At 40.2% G+C, this 21,580-nt stretch overlaps 1 protein-coding gene, 1 long non-coding RNA gene and 1 pseudogene across 3 annotated transcripts in view; 2 read left to right on the forward strand and 1 right to left on the reverse strand.

Annotated features, from left to right (window-relative positions):
• Positions 1-21,580, reverse strand: part of LOC146483355 (uncharacterized) — a 142,302-nt gene that overhangs the window by 14,653 nt on the left and 106,069 nt on the right. The gene's annotated exons all lie outside the window — the stretch shown is intronic.
• On the forward strand, positions 271-8,748 carry LOC146483357 (uncharacterized). Its single transcript, XM_085106102.1, has 3 exons — positions 271-1,096; positions 3,064-3,372; positions 8,476-8,748. Exons 1-3 carry the CDS (start codon positions 385-387, stop codon positions 8,679-8,681), a joined length of 1,227 nt encoding a protein of 408 aa, XP_084962228.1. The 5' UTR covers positions 271-384; the 3' UTR covers positions 8,682-8,748.
• LOC146483358 (uncharacterized) lies at positions 15,570-20,364 on the forward strand (annotated as a pseudogene). The gene is made up of 3 exons (XR_014863884.1): positions 15,570-16,892; positions 19,470-19,780; positions 20,092-20,364. The product of XR_014863884.1 is annotated as an uncharacterized LOC146483358 (transcript).

A 21,580-nucleotide genomic window follows, 5' to 3' on the forward strand; every position in this document is an offset into this window, starting at 1 on the left:
ATAACTCCCCGAAATCGCTTCCAATCGACTTGAAAAACAGACAAGCAACAAAGAATACAACAACGAGTCAAGGTAAGTCAATTTTATTGCGAAATCGTTTAAATTTCTACGGTTTTAAACAAAGCCGTTGGTTTCCCATATAAACCTATATAAATTCAAATGTAACACAATACGCCCGGCACTGACCGCTACCAGTCACGTTTATTTCGTAACATGAGCTTGGGCTGCCTGTGCCGTGAGTAAACGCCTGTGCACCGAGTGATCGAAACCGAAAGTAAAGCTTTTCGACTGGCTACATTCACAGGGTATTGACTTGCTACCACGACACTGAGCGCGCGTCTGAACTAAGTCAGTTATTGATTGGTTGCAATTTGTCAACCTAACATGGAAGATGAACTACCGGTCCTACTGGATCAACAGCAAGAGACCCAAGAAGAAAATAACGAAGAACAACCAACATATCTCAGCTTCCGGCTTGGTCGAGGAGAGCACCAAACTGATAAATGCAATGGGATCGTGCTCGCTTTTTTTAAAGTTTGGTTCTGTTCTCTTGGATTATGGGGACATCAGGCTTGGAACTATGTTCCTCGTGTCTTAGTCTGCGTTATTTGTGTTTCTCAAGCTGTCTTTTATCTTTACGTCGAGATAGGCTGTGGCGCCGGCTTCTACAATTGCGTTCAGAATTCAATGCGGAATTCAACAGACAAGGGAAACCTTACAACTATTCATGAACCGGAAACTTGGAACGCTTTTTATACGATTAGTTCTATCGCCGTTCTCATTTCATATCTCTTTTTTATTGGCTGTTTCTACGTGGCCAAAGGAAAGAACTCGGCAATGGTGGATCCCTCTGAAACATTGATGAACGACCTTGATATAAAAAACAACGTACGCTGGTTGTTTCTCGCTTTTGTTCTCATTACAGCAGTGTTTTTATATTCGGCAGCTACTTTTTACATGATGACATCGAACGTGTCCACTAGCAATACAAATGTGGAATCTTTTATGTACCTTGCTGGAGTAGGAGCTCAGTATTTGGCACAATGGGCAGCGATTACCTCTTGTCACGTGTTTGCTGTCAGTTCGCTTGCCCTAGGTAAGCCATTTCATGCTTCCCAAGGACGCGTAATGAATCTTAATTGCATGTAACTGAGCGGGCCATACAGAGTGGGACCCCAAAATAAGTCAAATAACGAAGCGCCAACGAACTAGGAAATTGTGGTCGTCATATTGAGGGTTTATTATGAACACAACAATAAAGAATTCGTGGAAACGCTACCAAAATCGTAACCTCCCTCGCAAACGCTCCTTCAGCTCGTCACGTAATCTCTTGTCCCCAACGAGAAAAGATTGCGTGAAGAGACTGTTAATTCCCGGTTTACGTTATTTCTTTGCGATATGTTTATATAAGTTTTCCTGTCTTTGTTTTCCCTAGCCAACCTCTCTCTCACGCTGTCCTTCGGTTATAAAGTGTACTGGGAGTGTTCGGAATAAATTCAGTACTAGTGTGCACGAGGTTTCGTTGGTTTACTGTACTTGTTCATCCTTATTAATTATAAATAATTAATAACTTTTTAAAGAGGAAGCGCCCGTCACGCAAAAATGTGGTTTTCAGGGAGGTCCTCCATTAAAGTAAAAATTTTAAAATCTAAAAAGAAAAAAAAAAACTTTGAACAATAAAGCGTTTATCTAGAAATATTTATCCATTAAAAGCTTTGTAATGTCTTTCTTAAGAATTGTACATGGCATTGGTTTCCTTAAAATTGCTGGGAGAGACATCCAGTTATTAACAGATTGGCAGTACGATACTCTCTTTCCGCATTCCGTTTTAGGTTTCGGTAATCTTGGTAAGTAGCCATTCCTAGTGTTGTACCCATGTGAACTTCTTAATGTCGATTTAAAACTCTCAAAATGTTGCGGAATGTTTCCTTTGATTGCATTTTCTACGGCGATACATCGATGAGAGAAGCGTCTCCCAGCCAGAGGGAGCCAATTCAGGGATTTCAAGGCTTCTGAAGAAGACATCTTGCCTAATTTAATTTTCCTTGCAAATTTGTTTTGGAAACTTTGCATTTTTTTCATTTCTCCCCACACTGCGTCAGCATAGTCAAGATGTGGCAGAACTAAACCATTGTAGAAGGCCATGTGAGTTCTATTGTCAAACATATGAAATATGCGATTAAACATAGAAAGGCGATGACCTAGTTTCTTTAGCAAATTGCTGATATGTGGCTTCAAGCTCCATTTTGCATCCGTTGTTACTCCCAGATATTTGAATGACTGCACACGATCGATTTGTGTACCATTTGGTTGCAACTCAAAGTCTTCAAATAAGGACAGCATTCTTTTACTGCCTACCAGCATAAGTTTGGTCTTCTTGGCATTCATAGTCAACCTGTTATCACAGTACCAAGTACTTATTTCTGTGAATTCACGCTCCAAAGCTGTTTCAAGTTCTTGACGTGTTGATGCGTCGCAAAGGAGGACAGCATCATCTGCATACAAAATCATCCGAGTCTTTTTAACAGCATTTGGCAAGCTATTAATATATACATTAAATAGCAAGGGGCCCAAAATGCTTCCTTTTGGGACGCCAAGTGCGATGGTGTAGGACTCTGATAATTCTCCATTTATCAACACACTCTGCTTTCTATCGGCAAGATATGATCTGAATCATCCTAAAGATCTTTCAGACAGTCCTAAATGCTCGAGTTTGCCTTTGTGGTTCAGAGAGTCAAACGCCTTTGAAATGTCGACAAACAGTAAGCCTTTATCGTTTTCCCTAGAATCTTTTTCAGACAGCGTCAGTGTGTTTGAAAAATTCATCAAACTGATTTTTTACTAATCAGCATAGCTCACCATATCTAGACTGAGAAATAGGGGAGAAATAAGAAGGCTCGTGAAAGTGGTTCGTTAACTTGACGCTGACAATTTTTAATAATATCCTGGCAGCTTGGCTGTTTGGTTGAGTTTCACAGGCTATTTATCTATTTACTTATTAACTTATTTACAGTTGCTGATCAGTTCCTTCTGGTAGTTGATTATTTTATTTATATATCCTAGGCGCCTTTTTACAAGACGCGTACAGGCACATCCGGGACATTCAAAATGGCGCCCTTGATGACATCATCAGAATTCATGAGGACCTGTGCACGGTGGTTTTCAATACCGTGTCAGCCTACAGTTGGTGGTTCGTGCTACATTGGTTCACTTACGGAGCAGAAATCATTTTATTTTTTATCTTCACATCCAAAGAATTGCGCTCCACTCCAAAGTTTATCATGGACTTCGTCATTCCGTATTCATTGATTTACCTTTATTTAATTCTTCTTCCATGTTATTTTGCTGCTAAAATTACAAACTCTTGCACAGGTTAGTAAAGACGATTTTGACCATATACAAAGTTAAATCGCAAGTATATGTAGGTAGCACAATTTTATGTCAAATACTACTTTGATGACGTTTTAATTTATCAAAGTATTTTAAGAGCTCTAACCTATACGCCTACACCACAAAGGCCTGAGCCAATCCTTAAAATAGAAAAGTGAATGCAAGGCTGGCATTACGGCAAAGGGCAGATTTATTAGTGGCCAATATTTCGACTAATAGAATTAGTCTTCCTCAGGGCCAGAGCTATACTGAAGGAAAATATAGTAACGGCTCCTTAAATTAAAGTTTGAAAAAATACATGGAAAAAAATGATTGGATAATACACGACATGAAGACAGCGTACTCGTAAATATCAGATAACAAAAATATAAAAGTGTATAATCAAAGGTTCAGCGTTCGTTTTTCCTGATAATGCCTTCTGGAGAAAACGTTTACCCTCTATAAATTAGAAAAGCCTCGCGTGCCTTACGGTAGGCGGCATTGTTGGTGGGTTGTAGTTCGAGAGGGATGAGTCGCATGTCCGCAGAAGAGTGACCTGGTGAGTTGAAGTGTGTAGGGACTGCTGCTGTAGAGTTGGCGTGATACGGGTTGTTTGTTGCTTGTCTGTGTTCTGTGAACCTTTCACGGATCGTGCCTTTGGTTTCCCCTATATACTGTTTTTTACATTTTTTACATTCGATCACATATGTAAGGTTAGTAGAATTACAGGTTATGTGTTGTTTTATTTGTCTTGTTTCGCCGGTGTTGCTAAACGTGTACGAAGTTCTTGCATTGTAAATGTAAGGGCAGGTGAGATATCCATGAGTGGAGTTCCAGCGGAAAGTGCCAGGGGTGAGCTTTGGTGTCGTGTTAGTGTTCTTTAGTTTTGCTCGAACCAAAAGGTCGCGAAGGTTTGGTGAACGACGGTAAGCGATGAATGGTTTATCTTTGAATATTTTTTGAAGGCGATCTGTGGAGTTGAGAATAGGTTGTTTCTTGTGAAGTATTTCTTGAATCTTTGGTAGTACTGGGTTGTAACTGATCGTGAAGGGGACTGGGGTGTTGGATTTATCTCTAACATGATTATGTTCCTGTAATGTCTCACTTCTGGGTATCTGTTTGGCTCTTAAGATTTGTTCTTTCACAAAACGGTCTTTATAGCCTCGTTTTGTTAAATATGAGAGCAATTCTGCTGATCGATGTTCGAAGAATTCGTCTTTGGAGCAAATCCGGAGTAAACGGAGAGCTAGGCTGTAACAATCCTCTCTTGGCTGTAAGGGATGGCTTTTTTTTTTTATAAGGATGACTTGAGGGGCGGAGTAAATACTGATGTTTGTCTGTAGGCTTGCAATAGAGATCGGTTTCGATTTTGCCATTTTCGATTTGAATATTAACGTCCGGGAAAGAGGGGAGAGGAACGGTTTAGGGAGGAGGGAGAGACGCCCAAAAAAGATAGGGAGGAGGGAGAAAGGAAGCAAAAAAATAGGTAGACGGGAGAACCAGAATAAAAAGGGAGGACGTAGAATCTTCTTTGAAAAAATGTGGCATGAATGTTTAAGGCCTCAGTAGTTATTAATTCAAGGACCTTACTGACTCCCTTACTCAACTGCAAGTTAAAGTGTATGTAAGAGTTCTCGCATGTAGTCTCAACAATTTCTTGCCCTCCCCTTGTGAGTCTTGTGAGGTCATCATTTCTTCACCGTACCCAGCCTTAACCAAGCGGTGACGCACTGATCTGTCTGATTTCCGTGCTTTTGTGACTTCTTTGTTTGGCGTCGGTTTTAGCGAATCTGAAGTTTTCAGGCTTTGTCAAAGGCGAAGCATTAAGACTTCTCAGAACAAACTATTCAAAAAGAACATTTGAAGAAAATATTACTCTATTCGAACAGAGATTACGCTACAGAGGTTACCCCGATAACCTTACAGATAAAACTCTCTCAGAAGTCATTTTCACCGAAAGGATGTCAGCCCTACAAAACAGACAAAAAAGGCGCTAAAACATTTTGCCGTTTGTTACAGAATATCGCCCTTCTGTGCCTAATCTAAAAACAATTCAGGTGAGTAAATGGCACTTCATAGAAAATCAGCCTCTGCTAAGAGAGATCTACAAAGACCCTTCCCTACTTTCGTACAGAAAAGGGAGATCTTTGAAAGACGTACTCATAAGAGCAAATTAGCTTTGAAGGTCATATTCTTCCTATCTCGACCAATAGGAGCCGTGTTTGGCCTGTAATCATTATTTTACCATCTTTACACAGTAGTCAAAATAAATGTTGTAAACATCAAAGCTTCAAACTTACGTGACAAAACCGAAAGGTAGTATGAGAAGAATGAGATATAACGACATGACAAACGTGTTTCGTATGTTTTCCTTATTTTAAGACATGTGGAAACGAGGCACTGCGGTGAAGTAGCAAATAAAATAAGCCTCCTAAAAGACTTATCAGGGAGAAAGGTGAAAAATCAGGGAGGGGGGAGAAACGGCCGAAAAAAATTAGGAAGAGGGAGAAAAATAGGGAGAAAAGAAATTTAATTGCCAGTTCCTCTCCCCTAGGAAAGGAATAGAAGTTGTAGATCGTTCACTAGTGAACTTAATAGTAGGGTGGATGTTATTGAGGTGTGTGATGAAGTTGTCTAGCTTTTCCGTGTGTCCAAACCATCAGAATGTCATCTAAGTACTGGAGCCAGAGAAACGGTTGATCAGCGTAATCCTTTAGTGCTTTTCTCTCAAATTCCCCCATAAACAGGTTTGCGTAAGCAGATGCCATTCTGGTCCCCATGGCCGTACCATGTTGTTGTATAAAATGTTCGTCGTTGAAGACAAAGTTGTTCATAGTCAGAGTCATTCTTAGAAGGTCGCAGATAGATTCCATAGGGACGAATTTATCAGTCCGTTGGCCAAGAGCTATACTACATGCGTTGATTTCTTCGTTCAAGGATGTTCGTGTATAGAGAGGACACATCAAGGGTAACAAGTATGGCATTGCTGGGGAGGACGTCGATATCTTTAAGTTTGTTCAACAGGTGAGTGGTGTTCTTTACGTAAGATGGGAGTGACTGCACCAAAGGATTAAGATGGAAACTAACGAATTCCGATATTTTTTCAGTAGGATGCCCGGCCATTTGCTGAGACAATGGGTCGACATGGATTTCCAGCTTTGTGGATTTTAGGTAGGATATAAAAACGACCAGCTTTGGGATCTTGAGGGGTTAAGTAGTTGTGAGTTTCTTTGTCTATAAGGCCCTCAGAAAGAAGCCTTTTGAGGTAGAAACGTACCCTTTTGTTGATACCTTCGGTAGGATCTTCATTGACTTTCTTGTAGAAATGTTGATTGTTTAATTGTCGGTAGCATTCGATTACATAGTCTTGTCTGTCCATCACCACAGTACCAGATCCTTTGTCTGCAGGTTTGATGATGATGTCCGTTCGTCGTTGTAGTTAATTTAAGGGTTTGACGTTCTCTGCGGGTTAAGTTGTCACGGATGCGTGTTGGTTTGGCGCTCATGTAATGTCTGTTTCTAGGGTGTCTATATAGATGTTGAGAATTCGATCACGGTCTGACGGAGGACACCAAGTACGTTTAAGGCGGAATGGATTAGGTGTTAATTCTTGTGTCTTATCTTCGTTGTAGAAATACTCTTTCAATCGCAGACTTCTTGAAAAATCATTGATGTCAGCTTTAACTTGAGCCCAGTCGATGTGTCTAGGGGTCGGACAAAAGGTTGGACCTCTTGATAAAAGAAGTATTTCATCGTCAGTCATTGTGACGTTTGAGAGGTTAATAACGGTGGATGTGTCAAGGCGAATTGGTGTTTTATTTATAGAAAAAGAATTAGATCGGCGAACTCTGCGTGTTTTTCTACGTTTATTTCTTGCGCTATCTTCTTGGTTGTTTTGTGTTGCTGAGTTAGTGGGAAGTTGTTGATTTTTCAGCGTTCTACGGTCGGGACTATTACAATCAGCTTGATTTGTTCGCTCAGTGTTTGTGTCTGTGTCTTGTTGATAAGATATCGTCTTCGATATAAAAAATCTTCTTCGATGTAAAAGGGGAAATCAGTGGGATTATGTACCATTGCGTCATTGGCGTTTGACGAGGAGTCTCTTCCTATTTTGGTCAGGTACTTAACATTGAGTGTGGATTGTAAATGAGACACTATCTCAGAAACAATGTTCATTAGACAGGAAAATGTTTCACGTTCACAAAAGCCACGTAACTGGAAGTGCAGGTCAACTTTAGTTTTGTTTAGGCTTGTGAGTTTCTTTATGCACTCTTCTTCTAAAAGGAGCAGTTGGAGAAAACCAAGTTGATTTGTGTTGTCATTTGTGTTGTCATATGATCGAATGTAAAAAATGTAAAAAACAGTATATAGGGGAAACCAAACGCACGATCCGTGAAAGGTTCACAGAACACAGACAAGCGACAAACAACCCGCATCACGCCAACTCTACAGCAGCAGTTCCTACACACTTCAACTCACCAGGTCACTCTTCTGCAGACATGCGACTCATCCCTCTCGAACTGCAACCTACCGACAGTGCTTCCCGCCGTAAGGCACGCGAGGTTTTTCTAATTTATAGAGGGAAGACGTTATCTCCAGAAGGCATTAACAGGAAAAACGAACGCTGAACCTTTGATTATACACTTTTATATTTTTGTTATCTGATAATTAGGAGTACGCTGTCTTATATTTTTCTTCAGTATAGCTCTGGCCCTGAGGAAGACTAATTCTATTAGTCGAAATATTGGCCACTAATAAATCTGTCCTTTGCCGTAGTGCCAGCCTTGCATTCACTTTTGTATTTTCACGTTCAAGTGACGCCTGGCACGAGGTCTTTCACAAGAGATATCCGGCAAAATTACCAGCAAGTTTAATTCCTGCGTTGTGTGGACCTCTCCATTCAAAAGTTTTTCCAATCCTTAACATAATATCGTGATGCCGCCCCACTTAAATTTTTCGGATAGGCTTTTTGCTCACACTTAATCAACCACCAGATGGACACACTTTAAGTACCATCTAACCCTTCAAGTTTTGTTCCTTTAAACTGAAAGCAGTCACCTAGTTTCATTTATTTTTGTTTAGCATTTCACTTCTTTTCTTTTAAAGGTATCTTTGAGAAAATTAACTGCAGCACATCTTTTGACTGGAATGAAGGTCATCCATTCAGAGAACGTCGTCACATCACAACGTTTGTCTCCTACGCTGAGAAGAGGAGGTGCGGTTTTAAAATTGGAAGAATCACTTTCGACAATTGTCTGGCCTGGCTTTCCTTCGTCTTTGGACTGGTGGGTTTTTTGGCCCTCTTTTTCTGACTCCCCTATGTTACATGTTACATGCGTGAAAACGACAACAGAGGCAGTAAGCCGTAGCAAGAGAAAATAAGGGGAAATAGAGTAATTTCATTTCATTTATTTTTAGACAACGTCTAAGCGGAAGTTGGTTTCCCGAGACGTCCGCAAACGGTCAGGGTGGCGTCACAGGAAGTCAGCTGTAGGGGTATTGAATGGTCCCATTCAATTTAAAAGTGCTCGCAAAATTTGGCCTTTGCTCGAATTGCTCGCAAAAATTACACGAGTGCCCGCTTGCTCGCGCTCGTAAAATTTTTGCAACTGCTCGCATGCTCGCATTCTCGTTAACATGTGCTCGATTGTTAGAGATTTCGTTAATCCTAGTAATAAAAGAGAGATTCCGGCTAGCGGTAAATTCACGAAGTATTCGAAGAGCTCGCTGCTCGCCATTTGTATTTTTCTAAAGTGCTCGCTGCTCGCCATCTGTATTTTCTAAAGTGCTCGCTGCTCGCAAGAAAATTTTGACAGCTGCTCGTGCTCGCAAAAAAAAACACACTGCTCGCATGCTCGAGCATCCATTTGATACCCCTAACTGAGCGTGCTAACGTTGCATTTAACAAATCGACGGAAGTTTTCTATGGTCTATACTCTTATAGACCATAAAATGACGACAAAAAATGTTCAAAACTCAAGTGGAACCACGAGCCGCAGGCGAGTGGTTTCACTGCCAAGTTTTGGACATTTTATGGCGTCATTTTATGGTCTATAAGAGTATAGACCATAGAAAACTTCTGTCGATTTGTTTTTTACAATAACATGGAAAAAAATACGAGCGGAATTGGCTATTTTTTCGTTGACAAAGCGCACGCGTTACATCTGACGTCAATTTCATTGTCTGTACTCTTATAGACAATAGCTACGCGCCAATCAGCGCGCGGGAATTTGGACAGTTATTGTAAAATGTGTGATGGCGGCTGTTGAATATTAGATTTGCTTATTAGAGTATGACACCTATCGCAACTGAAAGTGAGGTTTTTTTTAAAGTGTCCAGAATAGTAGAATTTATGGTTTCGTGCCCTAACTGAGAAATGTGGTAGCGTTTGTTTTAAGAATAGCTTAAAACAGACCTTGCTTGAATGCAAATGTTAGTTGGTGGCCTTGAAAACTAATTAATCTGCCATAACCTTAGATAATGCTAGCTCATTTTGTATTTACTGGCACATTTGTGTTGAGTATCCTTTTGAGACCGTACAGTATCTTCTAAGCTTAGCTGTAAACTGAAAAAGGCTACACTTTACGACTTTGTTGGAATTTTGTTACTTCAATAGTGGGCGTCAAAGATAATTGGGCTTAAAGTTGGGTTATTTCCGGTTTGTCGTTATATGCCGATAAGAGCCACAACTAACTAGAATCGGCAGGAAATAAAAAAAGATAACGTTGATCGCAAGCAGTCGCGCGGGAGTAAGAAGTATTTTCATTATTCCGGCCTCTTGTATTGCTGGGGATGATACCTTGGATCGCTGGATGTTGTTCTTCTGGTACAGGCTTGATTTCCTCCGCTCCCTCGGAGCTCATTTTTCCGAACAGCGGCTGGTAATCGAACCTAAGCTGCTAGCTGGGTGTTCATTTAGATCCTACATTAAATTTTGAAACGCACTTTAACAAAACCTGCAAGAAAGCGGCTGGAAGAGTTAATTTACTGCGGAAAATTCGTTCTTCCATTACCTGTGTTGCTGCTGAAAGTATTCACAGGGCCATGATCCTGCCCGTGTTTACTTACTGTAATTTAGCTGCTAATTTAGCCACACTTAGCTACTCAAATACGCGCAAGCGACAAATTTGTAACATCGAACGTTGAGGCCTGAACATCATAACTTTTGGGCTGGAAAATATGTACATGATTCGTATTCCATCAACTGACAGTTATATGAAACGGAAAGTCTGTATGTATGTTTTTGACTGCTTACTTGGTAATGTATGTATGCCTTTTAAAAATTATTTTACAAGGACAAAACACAATTTTAACACTAGGAACAGATTTTCATCAGTTGAACTTCCGAAGATGAAACTTGGTCGGCAAAGTTTCTATTTTTTAGGTGCTATTATTTACAATAGTTTAGCGTTAGAGATCCGTAAACTTAACTCCAGAGACTTATTTAGGCAAAAAGTCAACGAACATTTTTATTTGTAATTTTTTATAGTATCGCTTTTTACCGCTGTATTTTCTGCTTGCACACTTTACATTTTTAGTTTTTACAGGACCCCTTTGATAACAGTACTGTTTGTACTGATGGGTTTATCCTGTTTAAATATTCGTTTATTATTATTATTATTATTATTATTATTATTATTATTATTATTATTATTACTATTATTATTAGCGTTGCTCTACTGATTGATAATGTATATACACTTAATTGCAGCAGCGCAGGCGAATGATGACTACCTTTCTTTGAAATTTCATTCAAGTATAATCGAGAGCAATAGATTAAAGTAATATCAGGATGATAAATATGGGTGAACGACTCTACAGGGTGGCTTTGCTGCTCGCTTTGTCACTGAAATAAAAGTTATTAATTATTTTTCAGCTAGTGCGGTTTGGTTTGTTCTTTTCCGGGAATATATTCCGTATTTTCTTTAACATTTTAACAAAGACGAAACAAACTGTGTAATGCAAAATTTTCAATCAAGACAACTGACAAAACATGTCAGTACCACCCGATCAGTCATCACGTGTAAATCCCGGGGGGGTACTCCCCGTTATAAGGTATATAGGTATGTGCCGCCCTATAGGGTATGGTTTTTGAGCCGTTTTGGTCTGAAATAGGGTATAGATTTTGACAATTACGGTCTGAAATCGGGTCGGGTTTTTGGGGCGGGGAACATTTACGAAAGCTTACAAACATATTTTTCTTCTCAGTACGTAACTGGAACGACTAACTGATAGCGAGAAAAAGAAATAGATAAACTATGTCATACCAGCTTACTTTTACTCCTTGCGTCAACTTCCGTTCGGCACTGATGCATAGTTATCAGGTCTGAAAACGGGTATGAATTTTAGAGGTCAGGTCTGAAAACGGGTGTGGAAAATGGCATGTTTAGGTCTGAAATAGGGTCGGGATTTGAAGACCCGGGCGGCACACCCCCACCAAGAATTCCGGGGAGTACCCCCCCGGGGTGTAAATCTTACTGAGGCCGTGCAGAATGGCGTATTTTCAATTCGTCATCGTGTACACGGGATGTTACTCACGAGACTTAACAAATATTCTGTTCGCATCAGAAAACATTAGCAAAAAAAAAGCTTGACCTACCCCTCGGAAAAGGATACCTTGGCGGAGAGTGTTGAGTGAAAGAGTAAAAAGCCCATTATCCATATTAAAAGTATTTTCCCTTCCCCTTAATCCTCAAGCATTTTATTCATTGTATCATCTGATTATATGATCTGATAAACATCGGCATGCGCGCGTTTACTGATAAGAGCCTTTCTTTATTAAAGCCAACAACAAGCGATTTGTCAAGATTCAAAATTGGTCACCGGTTCAAAGCCAAGTTGTCACATGTTATCACCAAATGTTCCATTTTTTTTTATTAAGTCCTGTTAAAGCAAGAATTGTTGAACAGCCCAACATTTTAATCTATCAAACACGATTCAGTGGTACACAAGAGACGTGCAGTACAACAGAGTGATACAACATAATGACATCAATGACAACCGTTTGGTGTGCAACAAAATGATAGACAGTAGTGTCTTGTCAGTGTATCCACTATCATTGTCGAAAATAAATCCAAATATCTGTAAATATCGCACACGTATCGCATCGATTTGAAAAACTGTTGACGGATCGATCGTGGCGTTGGTTAAAGGGATCGTGGCTGTGGGGAGCTTCATCGCGCATGCTCTGGAGGCTCAATTCTTTTAGAAAGCCGGAAAAGATCGGAATTTCGGGACCGAGTAATTAAAACCGTGACTGAGTATTGTTTGGGTATTTCATATCTTGGATTATTATTGTTTTTTTTTTTGTTGTTGTTGTTGTTGTTTTTGTTGTTGTTTTTTCTTGTTCGGAGATATCAGCGTATTTTGGTACACATTCATCCTCGGATCCCCAGGGTGAGCCTGAATTCCAGGCTACCCCAGGGGCAGCTAGTCGAGAGGAAGGAATTTCTATGGGCGAAAGTTTACAACAATCTTGAACAGGAGAGCCCCTTGGTACTTACTCTTAACGAACCAGTTCCAGAAGCATTTCCATGCCCTGCTTTTACGCTCTCTCGCTCTAGTTGTAAACTTTCGCCTATGAAAGTTCTTTCCTCCCGTACTAACTGCTCCTCAGGGTCTCCGAGGATAACAAACATAAAATCCGAGTGAAATCACTTTACGTACTTGCATACATTGCCAGGAAAACTCCTTATTAAAAATCATTATCAGCGGTCATACAAACCAGCTTTTCGCCGAACAATCAAAGTACCCCTTGATCCCCGCAAAAGACATTATGAGAGTTCAATTCTTGGAAAACCGGAACAGTCGGAATTCCAGGGGAATTTCTGTGCACCGAGTTTGCTCGTTGTACGAGTCAAGTCCGAGCCCGAGTCAGGTTCCGTTTCAGTTCTGTTTTCTTTTTCGTCTTTTTCCTTATGCTTCTTTTTTGTCTTTATCAAAGGTAAACGGATGGCTCAGTTGGTAGAGCACCGGGAGGTCGCGGGTTCAAACCCTGGCCGGACCAACACTCAGGATCTTTAAATTAACTGAGGAGAAAGTGCTGCCTTTGTAATGACATCTGCAAATGGTTAACCTTTCTAGTCTTCTCGGATAAGGACGATAAATCGTAGGTCCCGTCTCACAACCCTTGTTAATGATTACTTTGTGGGACGTTAAAGAACCCACACACTGTTCGCAAGAGTATGGGACGCAGTTCCCGGTGTTGTGGTCCTGGGTTAAGCGGGTCGGTGGGTGAGATCTAATATGGACCGATAGCGGCTGCCAGAGGCGCCTTCACATGCTGAAGTCATATCTCACCCCATAGAAATGTAAACCGCCATGAGACTTGGTGATATGTGCGATATATACGAATTCATTCATCATCATTGTGATTCTTGCTTTCGTAATGATATGCCAACTGATGTTCTAAGCAAAAACATGAACGAGGTATTATTGTCAACGCGATCGCGAGAATTCATAGTTCAGTAGCAAATTAACCGCAGTACTCGTTCATTCTCGCCATCAATGATTTCCCTGAAAGGGTTTGTCCAATGTTGTTGGTGACTAAAGCTTCGTCACTATGCCTTGTGAAAGCCATTAAAAATTCCCGTGACCGTCTACATTTGCCCGCGAAGGGTAAAGATTCTATCCTATGTTGTCCTGGGTCCCCTGTGGACGCAAAAAAAAAAAAATCGTTTGAGTCAGACGGGTAGTACTTCATCACCGTCCGTTTTCTCAGTTGTGGGAATGGGAACTCTTCTTCAGGCGTATGCAGCTACAGGTCTTAATCTTCCTAAGAAATTTATGAACCGAACGAATGTGGTATATCTTTCAACAACAGCAGCGAGTCATATGCAGCGGCAATGTACGGAGTTCATTAAGTGCCATGAAATTACACTTTTAATTTCAAATCTCCTCCGACGTTTTGCCATCCTTGGAGGCCCAGGGGCAGATAGTTGGGTCAAAAGCGCTTCGACTTCCTTTTGACCCAACTATCTGCCCCCAGGTCTTCGAGGATGAAGTTTTGCCTGCGTTCTGACTTTTTTTTCGACTTTTTTCAGACTTTTTTCCCGAACGTTTTTCTCAACTTTTTTCTCGACTTTTCTCGGAAGGCCGCTTACCACTACCTACCTGGTTAGTGCTGTTGACTATGTGGATAAGGCGGATTAATAGTACCTGTGAAGGAAAGTTTTGCTTTTCTCATTTAACTTATTGCGACAGCGACATGATATTTCAGTTCTTTTGTTTATTGTTCGTAGTCACGCGCTATGACGTGGACGGATGTCTGAATTTGGGCCCATCCGAAATCGGCTACCACGTGTATTTGGTAGACCACTCGACTCGCGTTGGTGTTCTACTTTTTGCTGTGCTACACCGTGCTGACGACAGCCAACCAGCTCGAAACAGCTGTCCACGGTTGCCGCATTCTGTTTATTCTCGGTTTGGTCTCTATCCTGACGATCAGCTCAGTATCATGCCGATCAGCCTTGCAGAAATTTGAGGATTAATATCGTTCTTAAACTTATTCTCTTCAGTGAGACGACATTATATTTTTGTATTTCTTCAGAGGTTCGCCAAAATGGCCAACGTTTTTTGTCGTACAGAGTTAAAAAGTGTTGCCGGGCCAACGCGAATCCTGCAGTTCGCAAATAGATTTTTAGACTGAAAGACAAGCATTATGAAACAACACTAAACGCTTGTCAGAAGAAATCGCTGAAGCATCCTAGAAACTCGCATGACAGTTACCGACTAGACTGTCTTAGTTTTTAATATCTACCGGATGCGAGCTTACCCACAATCACTTGCCTTTCAGTCGCGAAGCAACAGAGCTGAAAAAACTGCAAGAGGCCAAAGCTCTCGAAAGCGAGAGACAACAATGATCAACTTTGTAAAGGCGTGGATCTATTAGACTCTCATATACTTGATAAACGAACATCCTGCAATCTCACTGCAGATAAGCATGAAATCACGAGTTACGAAATCCAAGGATCTTTCTTCAGCTAGCATACCCAATGGCATATGAAAAACGTCTCCTTACGGCTCACAATGATCATTAAGAAATCCTCCGTTGTTCCCTCCATAATCAAGATAAATATCATAAACATCATTAAGCAGAGCTAAGGTACCGTTGAAGGCTTTCTTACAAATTTATTTGCGAACTGCAGGAGTCGCGTTGGCCTGGCAACACTTTTTTAACTCCGTACGACAAAAACGTTGGCCATTTTGCGAGCGAACGTCTGAAGAAATACAAAAATATATTGTCGTTTCACTGAAGAGAATAATCTCGATTTAACAACGATATTAATCCGCCAAATTCACAAAGTCGACAGCACTAACCAGGTAGGTAGGGGTCAGCGGCTTTCCGAAAAAAGTCGAGAAAAAAGTCGGCAAAATAGTCGGGAAAAAAGTCGGGAAAAAAGTCAGAACGCGAGCAAAACTTCGGAGGAGATTTGAAATTAAAAGTGTAGTTGCGTGGCACTTAATGGCTCCGTAATGGCTTTAGCGATCGATATAAACGCAAAATGTTGCACTGAACCTGAAACTTATTTTTTTTCCGTTTACCAGTAGCACATGATTATATGAAAGAGAATAACAACCAGATGACATAAGAAGAAGGGCAAAAAAAGAGAAAATAACAGTTGGACCCTGACCCGAAATTGGCTCGTGACTCGCACTTGACTCGGGCTCGAGTTTGTCTCGTGCTAGCGTGAGTAAACTCCTGTACACCGAGTGATCGAAACCGAAAGCTTTCCGACTGGCTACATTCACAGGGTATTGATTTGCTACCACGACGCTGAGCGCGCGTCTGAAATAAGTCAGTTATTGATTGGTGGCAATTTGTCAACCTAACATGGAAGATGAAGTATCGGTCCTATTGGATCAACAGCAAGCGGTCCCTGAAGAAAATAACGAAGAACAACCAACATATCTCAGCTTCCGGCTTGGTCGAGAAGAGCACGAAACAGACAAATGCAATGGGATCGTGCTCGCTGTTTTTAAAGTTTGGTTCTGTTCTCTTGGATTGTGGGGACATCAGGCTTGGAACTATGTTCCTCGTGTTTTAGTCTGCGTTATTTGCGTTTTTCAAGCTGTCTTTTATTTTTACGTCGAGATAGGCTATGGCGGCTTCTACTGGAATACAAGAAATCTTGCAAATATTACTCATGGATTGGCAACTGAGAACGCTGTTTATACGATTAGTTCTGTCGCCGCTCTCATTTCTTACGCTTTTTTTATTGGCTGTTTCTACGTGGCCAAAGGAAAGAACTCGGCAATGGTGGCTCCCTCCGAAATATTGATGAACGACCTTGATATAAAAAACAACGTAGGCTGGTTGTTTCTTGCTTTTGTTCTCGTTACAGCATTGTTTTCATATTCGGCAGCCGAATTTTACATTTTGGTATGGAGTGTGCCCATTAGTTATAACAGCTATACAAATGTGGAATTTTTCATGTACCTTGCTGGAGTAGGAGCTCAGCATTTCGCACAATGGGCAGCGATTACCTCTTGTCACGTGTTTGCTGTCAGTTCGTTTGCCCTGGGTAAGCCAGAATGCCTTCACGCTTTCCGGGGCGCGTAATGAATGTTAACTGCATGTGACTGAGCGGGCTATACAGAGTGGAACCCCAAAATAAGTGAAATCACGAATCACCAAGGAACTAGGAAAATGTGATCGTCATATTGGGGATTTGAAATGAACACAACGATAGCGAATTCGTGAACGCCACCAAATCCGTACCCTACCTCACAGGCGCTTTTTGGGCTGGTCACGAAATGTTTCCTCCCCATCCTTGGTTCGTATTAAATCCACAGGGAACCCACACAAACTGTGTGACCGTTTGTATTTTGAATTTATAGAGGAAATGTATGGGAATGTTGAACTATATTGCAATAGATATTCTCATTTAACATCAAAATAAACGTATTTTAACCTTAAATGTTGTGTGTTGTTGTTCTTGAGGTTGAAGACGGCGATTTTAGCGATTTGAAAGGTTCGGCGTTGAACGTTCACTCGAGTCTAGTTCAATCGCTAAAATCGCCGTCTTCAACCTCAAGAACAACAACACACAACATTTAAGGTTAAAATACGTTTATTTTGATGTTAAATGAGAATATTTATCGCAATATAGTACGATAATACGAGGATTTTCAACATCCCCATACATTTCCCTTATAAATTCAAAATACAAACGGTCACACAGTTTGTGTGGGCACCCTGTGTTAAAACGTTGGTGAGGAAAGATTGCGTGGCGAGTCAAAAGAGAGTTGAATGACGCAAATCGTCGTCTATCGGGTTTAAGCTAATCACCTCAACTCATTATATTTCATAATTTTTGAAAAGCTGACAGAGCTTATACGATCGAAGTAAGATAATGAAGAACCAAGGGACTGGGAAAATGCCGGTAGCAATTTTAATCATTAAAATAATGAATTGGTGGAAACGTGACCAAAATTGTTGCTTATAGGGATTTAATTAATTAATAACTAAGTAGATAATTTTTGAGAAGTTAACCGAGCTGATACTGAGATGCAATGAGTTTCACCATCATTCTGTCCGGCATCGGCAAATAGAAAACCATAACTCTTGGTTTTCACGTGGCGTCGCCAAATTCTAGAATTCAAGGAAAGATTACCTATAATAAAAAAAAAGTGTCTTTTCAAAATTTCTTAGCTCAATGTTGTGCTTCCTTTTGAAAATAGAACAGCTTCAATCTCTGAGTTTTCATCATGCTTGACATCAGGAGGACAGCCGTGACAGAGCTGTTCCGTATCTTAAAAATGACTCTTCGGGTGATTTTCAGCATTCTAAACAATTAAAGCTCATGGAGAAATATTTATCTAAGCATTCGAAAATTCACAAGGGAAAACAAACCTGTTTTCTGACAAAAGTGAACTCCAGATGTTTTTTTTTTCCTTTTTCCGGCCGCCTTGTTGGTGCCTCTCAGAGGGACACGAACATGGCGTCTCGAGTACGGAATATTGCACAGACCTGACGCTTGGACAGATTCCTTGTTTATATATTACCTACAACATGTCAATTTCTTGACTTCATTCATGGAATGTTTTCGATTTTCTTTCGATATTTTTTAATTTTTATTTTTACAAATTCCCCCTGAGACAGGTGGGCATACAATAGAACCCTAGGTCCCATGCTGAAGAAACCTACCAGCTTACCATTCCCCTAAAAGGTTGACAACCCATTCATCATCTTTTGCTGTTTCTTGTAAAAGACACGAAAACTTAACGTTTAGGCATTTCCTTTCTAGCTGCAACACTTGATTTCCATGTATTTGTGGTAAAAACAAACCGGCTTAAACAGTCGAACCCCCAAAGAACTTGAAAGAACTTGTTGTTTTTGGACACAAAATGAAGGCAATGAAGAAAGAAGAAACTAACGAAATGTAGAACTGGCGTCCTTAGCCAAAGAGGAGCGAGTATTTTCGCCGCTCGTCCAATCAGTAGTAAGTAAATTTTTGCCCTCTGTGTAGCAAGGGAGACAATTGCCTCCTATGCTCCTCTGCATTCCATTGTTATTGTTATTATTGATGAGCAGTTTGCTGCATATGTACTAAATATATATCATAACTGGAGAAAGAATGAGGTACTGGTAAGGCTATTACGTTCATACGCTAAGCAGATTTCTATAATTGCTATGAAAAAAATTGGAGCTCCGCCTTTAGGCTTGGCTAAATATATATATATATATATATATATATATATATATTTTCCTGTCTGCGAACCTCTTCTCTCACTCTGTCCTTCAGTTATAAAGTGTACTGGGACTGTTCGGAATAAATTGGTTTCGTTGGTTTAATGTACTTGTTCATCCTTCACACCCTTTACCTTGAGCTTTTCCCCTAGACTCTTTTTCAGGAGCCTCAGCGTGTTTGAAAAAATTATCAAACTGATTTTTTGCTAATCATGAAAGTGGTTCGTTAACTTGACGCACAATTTTTAATAACATCCTGGCAGCTTGGTTGTTAGAGTACTGAGTTTCTTCCACGCGCTATTTATTTATTTATTTATTTATTTATTTATTTATTTATTTATTTATTTACTTATTTACTGTTACTGATCATTTCCTTTTGCCAGTTGATTATTTTATTTATATATCCTAGGCACCTTTTCACAAGACGCATACAGGCACATCCGGGACATTCAAAATGGCACCCTTGATGACATCATCAGAATTCACGAAGACCTGTGCACGATGGTTTTCAATACTGAGTGTCAGCTTACAGTTGGTGGTTCGTGCTACATTGGTTCACTTACGGAGCAGACGTCATTTTTTATGTCATCTGTATATTCAAAGAATTGCACTCCACTCCAAAGTTTATCATGGCCTTCTTCATTTCGAGTTCATTGGTTCGCCTTTATTTATTTCTTCTTCCATGTTATTTTGCTGCTAAAATTACAAATTTTTGCACAGGTTAGTAAAAACGTTTTTGACCATATATAAAGTTAAATCGCAACTATATGCAGGTAGTGCAATTTTATGTCAAAGACTGATTTGATTACGTTTTAATTTATCAAAGTATTCTTTAAAATACTAGAGCTCTTAAAAGAGCTCTAACCTACACCACAAAGGCCTGAGCCAATAACATGGTATCGTGATGCCGCCCCACTCAAACTTTTCGGATAGGCCTTTTGCTCACCCTTCAAGTTTTGTGCCTTTAGCCTGAAAGCAGTGACCCAATTTCATTAATTTTTGTTTGGCATTCCATTTCTATTCCTTTAAAGGTGTCTTTGAGAAAATTAACTGCAGCACATCTGTTGACTGGAATGAAGGTCATCCATTCAGAAAGCGTCGTCACATCACAGCGTTTATCTACTACGCTGAGAAGAGGAGGTGTTGTTTTAAAATTGGAAGAATCACGTTCGACAATTCTCTGGCCTGGGTTTCCTTCATCTTAGGACTGGTGGGTTTGTTGGCCCGCTTCTTCTGACTCCCCTCTGTTACATGTTACATGCGTGAAAACGACAACAGAGACAGTGAACCTTAGTAAGAGAAAATAAGGGGACAAAAACTAGGGGCGTTAGCTGGGACATGTGAATTTCATTTAATTTATTTTTAGACAACGTCTAAGCGGAAGTTGGTTTCCCGAGACGTCCGCAAACGGTCAGTGTGGCGTCACAGGAAGTCAACTGAGCGTGCTAACGTCGCATTGTGTAATGGCGGCTGTTGAATATTAGAGTTGCTTATTAGCGTGTGATACCTATCGCAACTGAAAGCGAGTTTCTTTTTAAGTGTCCAGAATAGTAGAATTTATGGTTTCGTGCCATAAGCAATGTGGTAACGTTTGTTTAAAGAATGGCTTAAAACAGACCTTGCTTGCAAATGTTAGTTGGTGGCCTTGAAAACTAATTAATCTGCAATAACCTTAGATAATGCAGGGTCATTTTGTATTTACTGGCACATTTGTGTTGAGCATGCTTTTGAGACCGGAACTGGCTTTATCAGTATCTTCTAAGCTCAACTATTAAGTGAAAAAGGCTCAACCTTAGTATTTTCGTCTTGATTTTCATATAGTTAGGGCTACACTTTACGACTTTATTGTTGGAATTTTGTTACTTCAAAAGTGGGCATCCAAGAAAATTGGGCTTAAAGTTGGGCTACTTTCGGTTTGTCGTTATATGCCGATAAGAGTTACCACTGTAGATTACTGACATGTGCAACAGAAATATTCCTATGGGCTATAAGTTTTGCTAAAGAAAGTTCCAGAGTCAAGCTAACAAAAAATGACTCTTGTTTTCCCCCCAGGTTTCAGTTGGGCACGAATTCACGCAGATTGGGAGGCCTCACGAATTCGCTAACTCAAATGTACATAGTCCATTTTGTGTGTTATTTTTTTGGCATATTTACCACCACCGAGCGGTATTTCGCAGGAGTGAAAAGCACCTTTTCCCTCCTGCCACATACAAGAGCGGTTATTTATGTTCTGGGTGGGAACACGTCAAGCTACGCATGCTTTAACTGTAATCTGTAAGGACATAGCCGCAATATTTCAGTAATTACCACGCCAATGTGACACCTTTGTGTTAAATTCTCTCCTTTATTTTTTTTACGCAACAGGAGTTGCTTGAACTAAGCGTGGGAAAATGACTCTTTTCGAAGTAAAAGTTTCAACGTTGTTTCAACGTAAATTTGGTCCTTATTCGGATACTTTAATCATTAAACGGTATTTCGTTGCTAATAATTACTCTCAAATATTGAAATATTGAATAACAG

The sequence above is a fragment of the Pavona decussata genome, unplaced genomic scaffold (genome assembly GCF_977016875.1).
Source record: "Pavona decussata unplaced genomic scaffold, jaPavDecu1.1 SCAFFOLD_39, whole genome shotgun sequence".
Classification (NCBI taxonomy): Eukaryota; Metazoa; Cnidaria; class Anthozoa; order Scleractinia; family Agariciidae; genus Pavona; species Pavona decussata.

What these genes read in the sequence shown, in the direction of transcription:
- LOC146483357 (XM_085106102.1), top strand. Translation starts at nt 385, where the DNA reads ATGGAAGATGAACTACCGGTCCTACTGGATCAACAGCAAGAGACCCAA. An exon ending in TGTCAGTTCGCTTGCCCTAG is followed by an intron (nt 1,097 to 3,063) that starts GTAAGCCATTTC and finishes TATATATCCTAG; the next exon opens with GCGCCTTTTTACAAGACGCG. An exon ending in AATTACAAACTCTTGCACAG is followed by an intron (nt 3,373 to 8,475) that starts GTTAGTAAAGAC and finishes TTTCTTTTAAAG; the next exon opens with GTATCTTTGAGAAAATTAAC.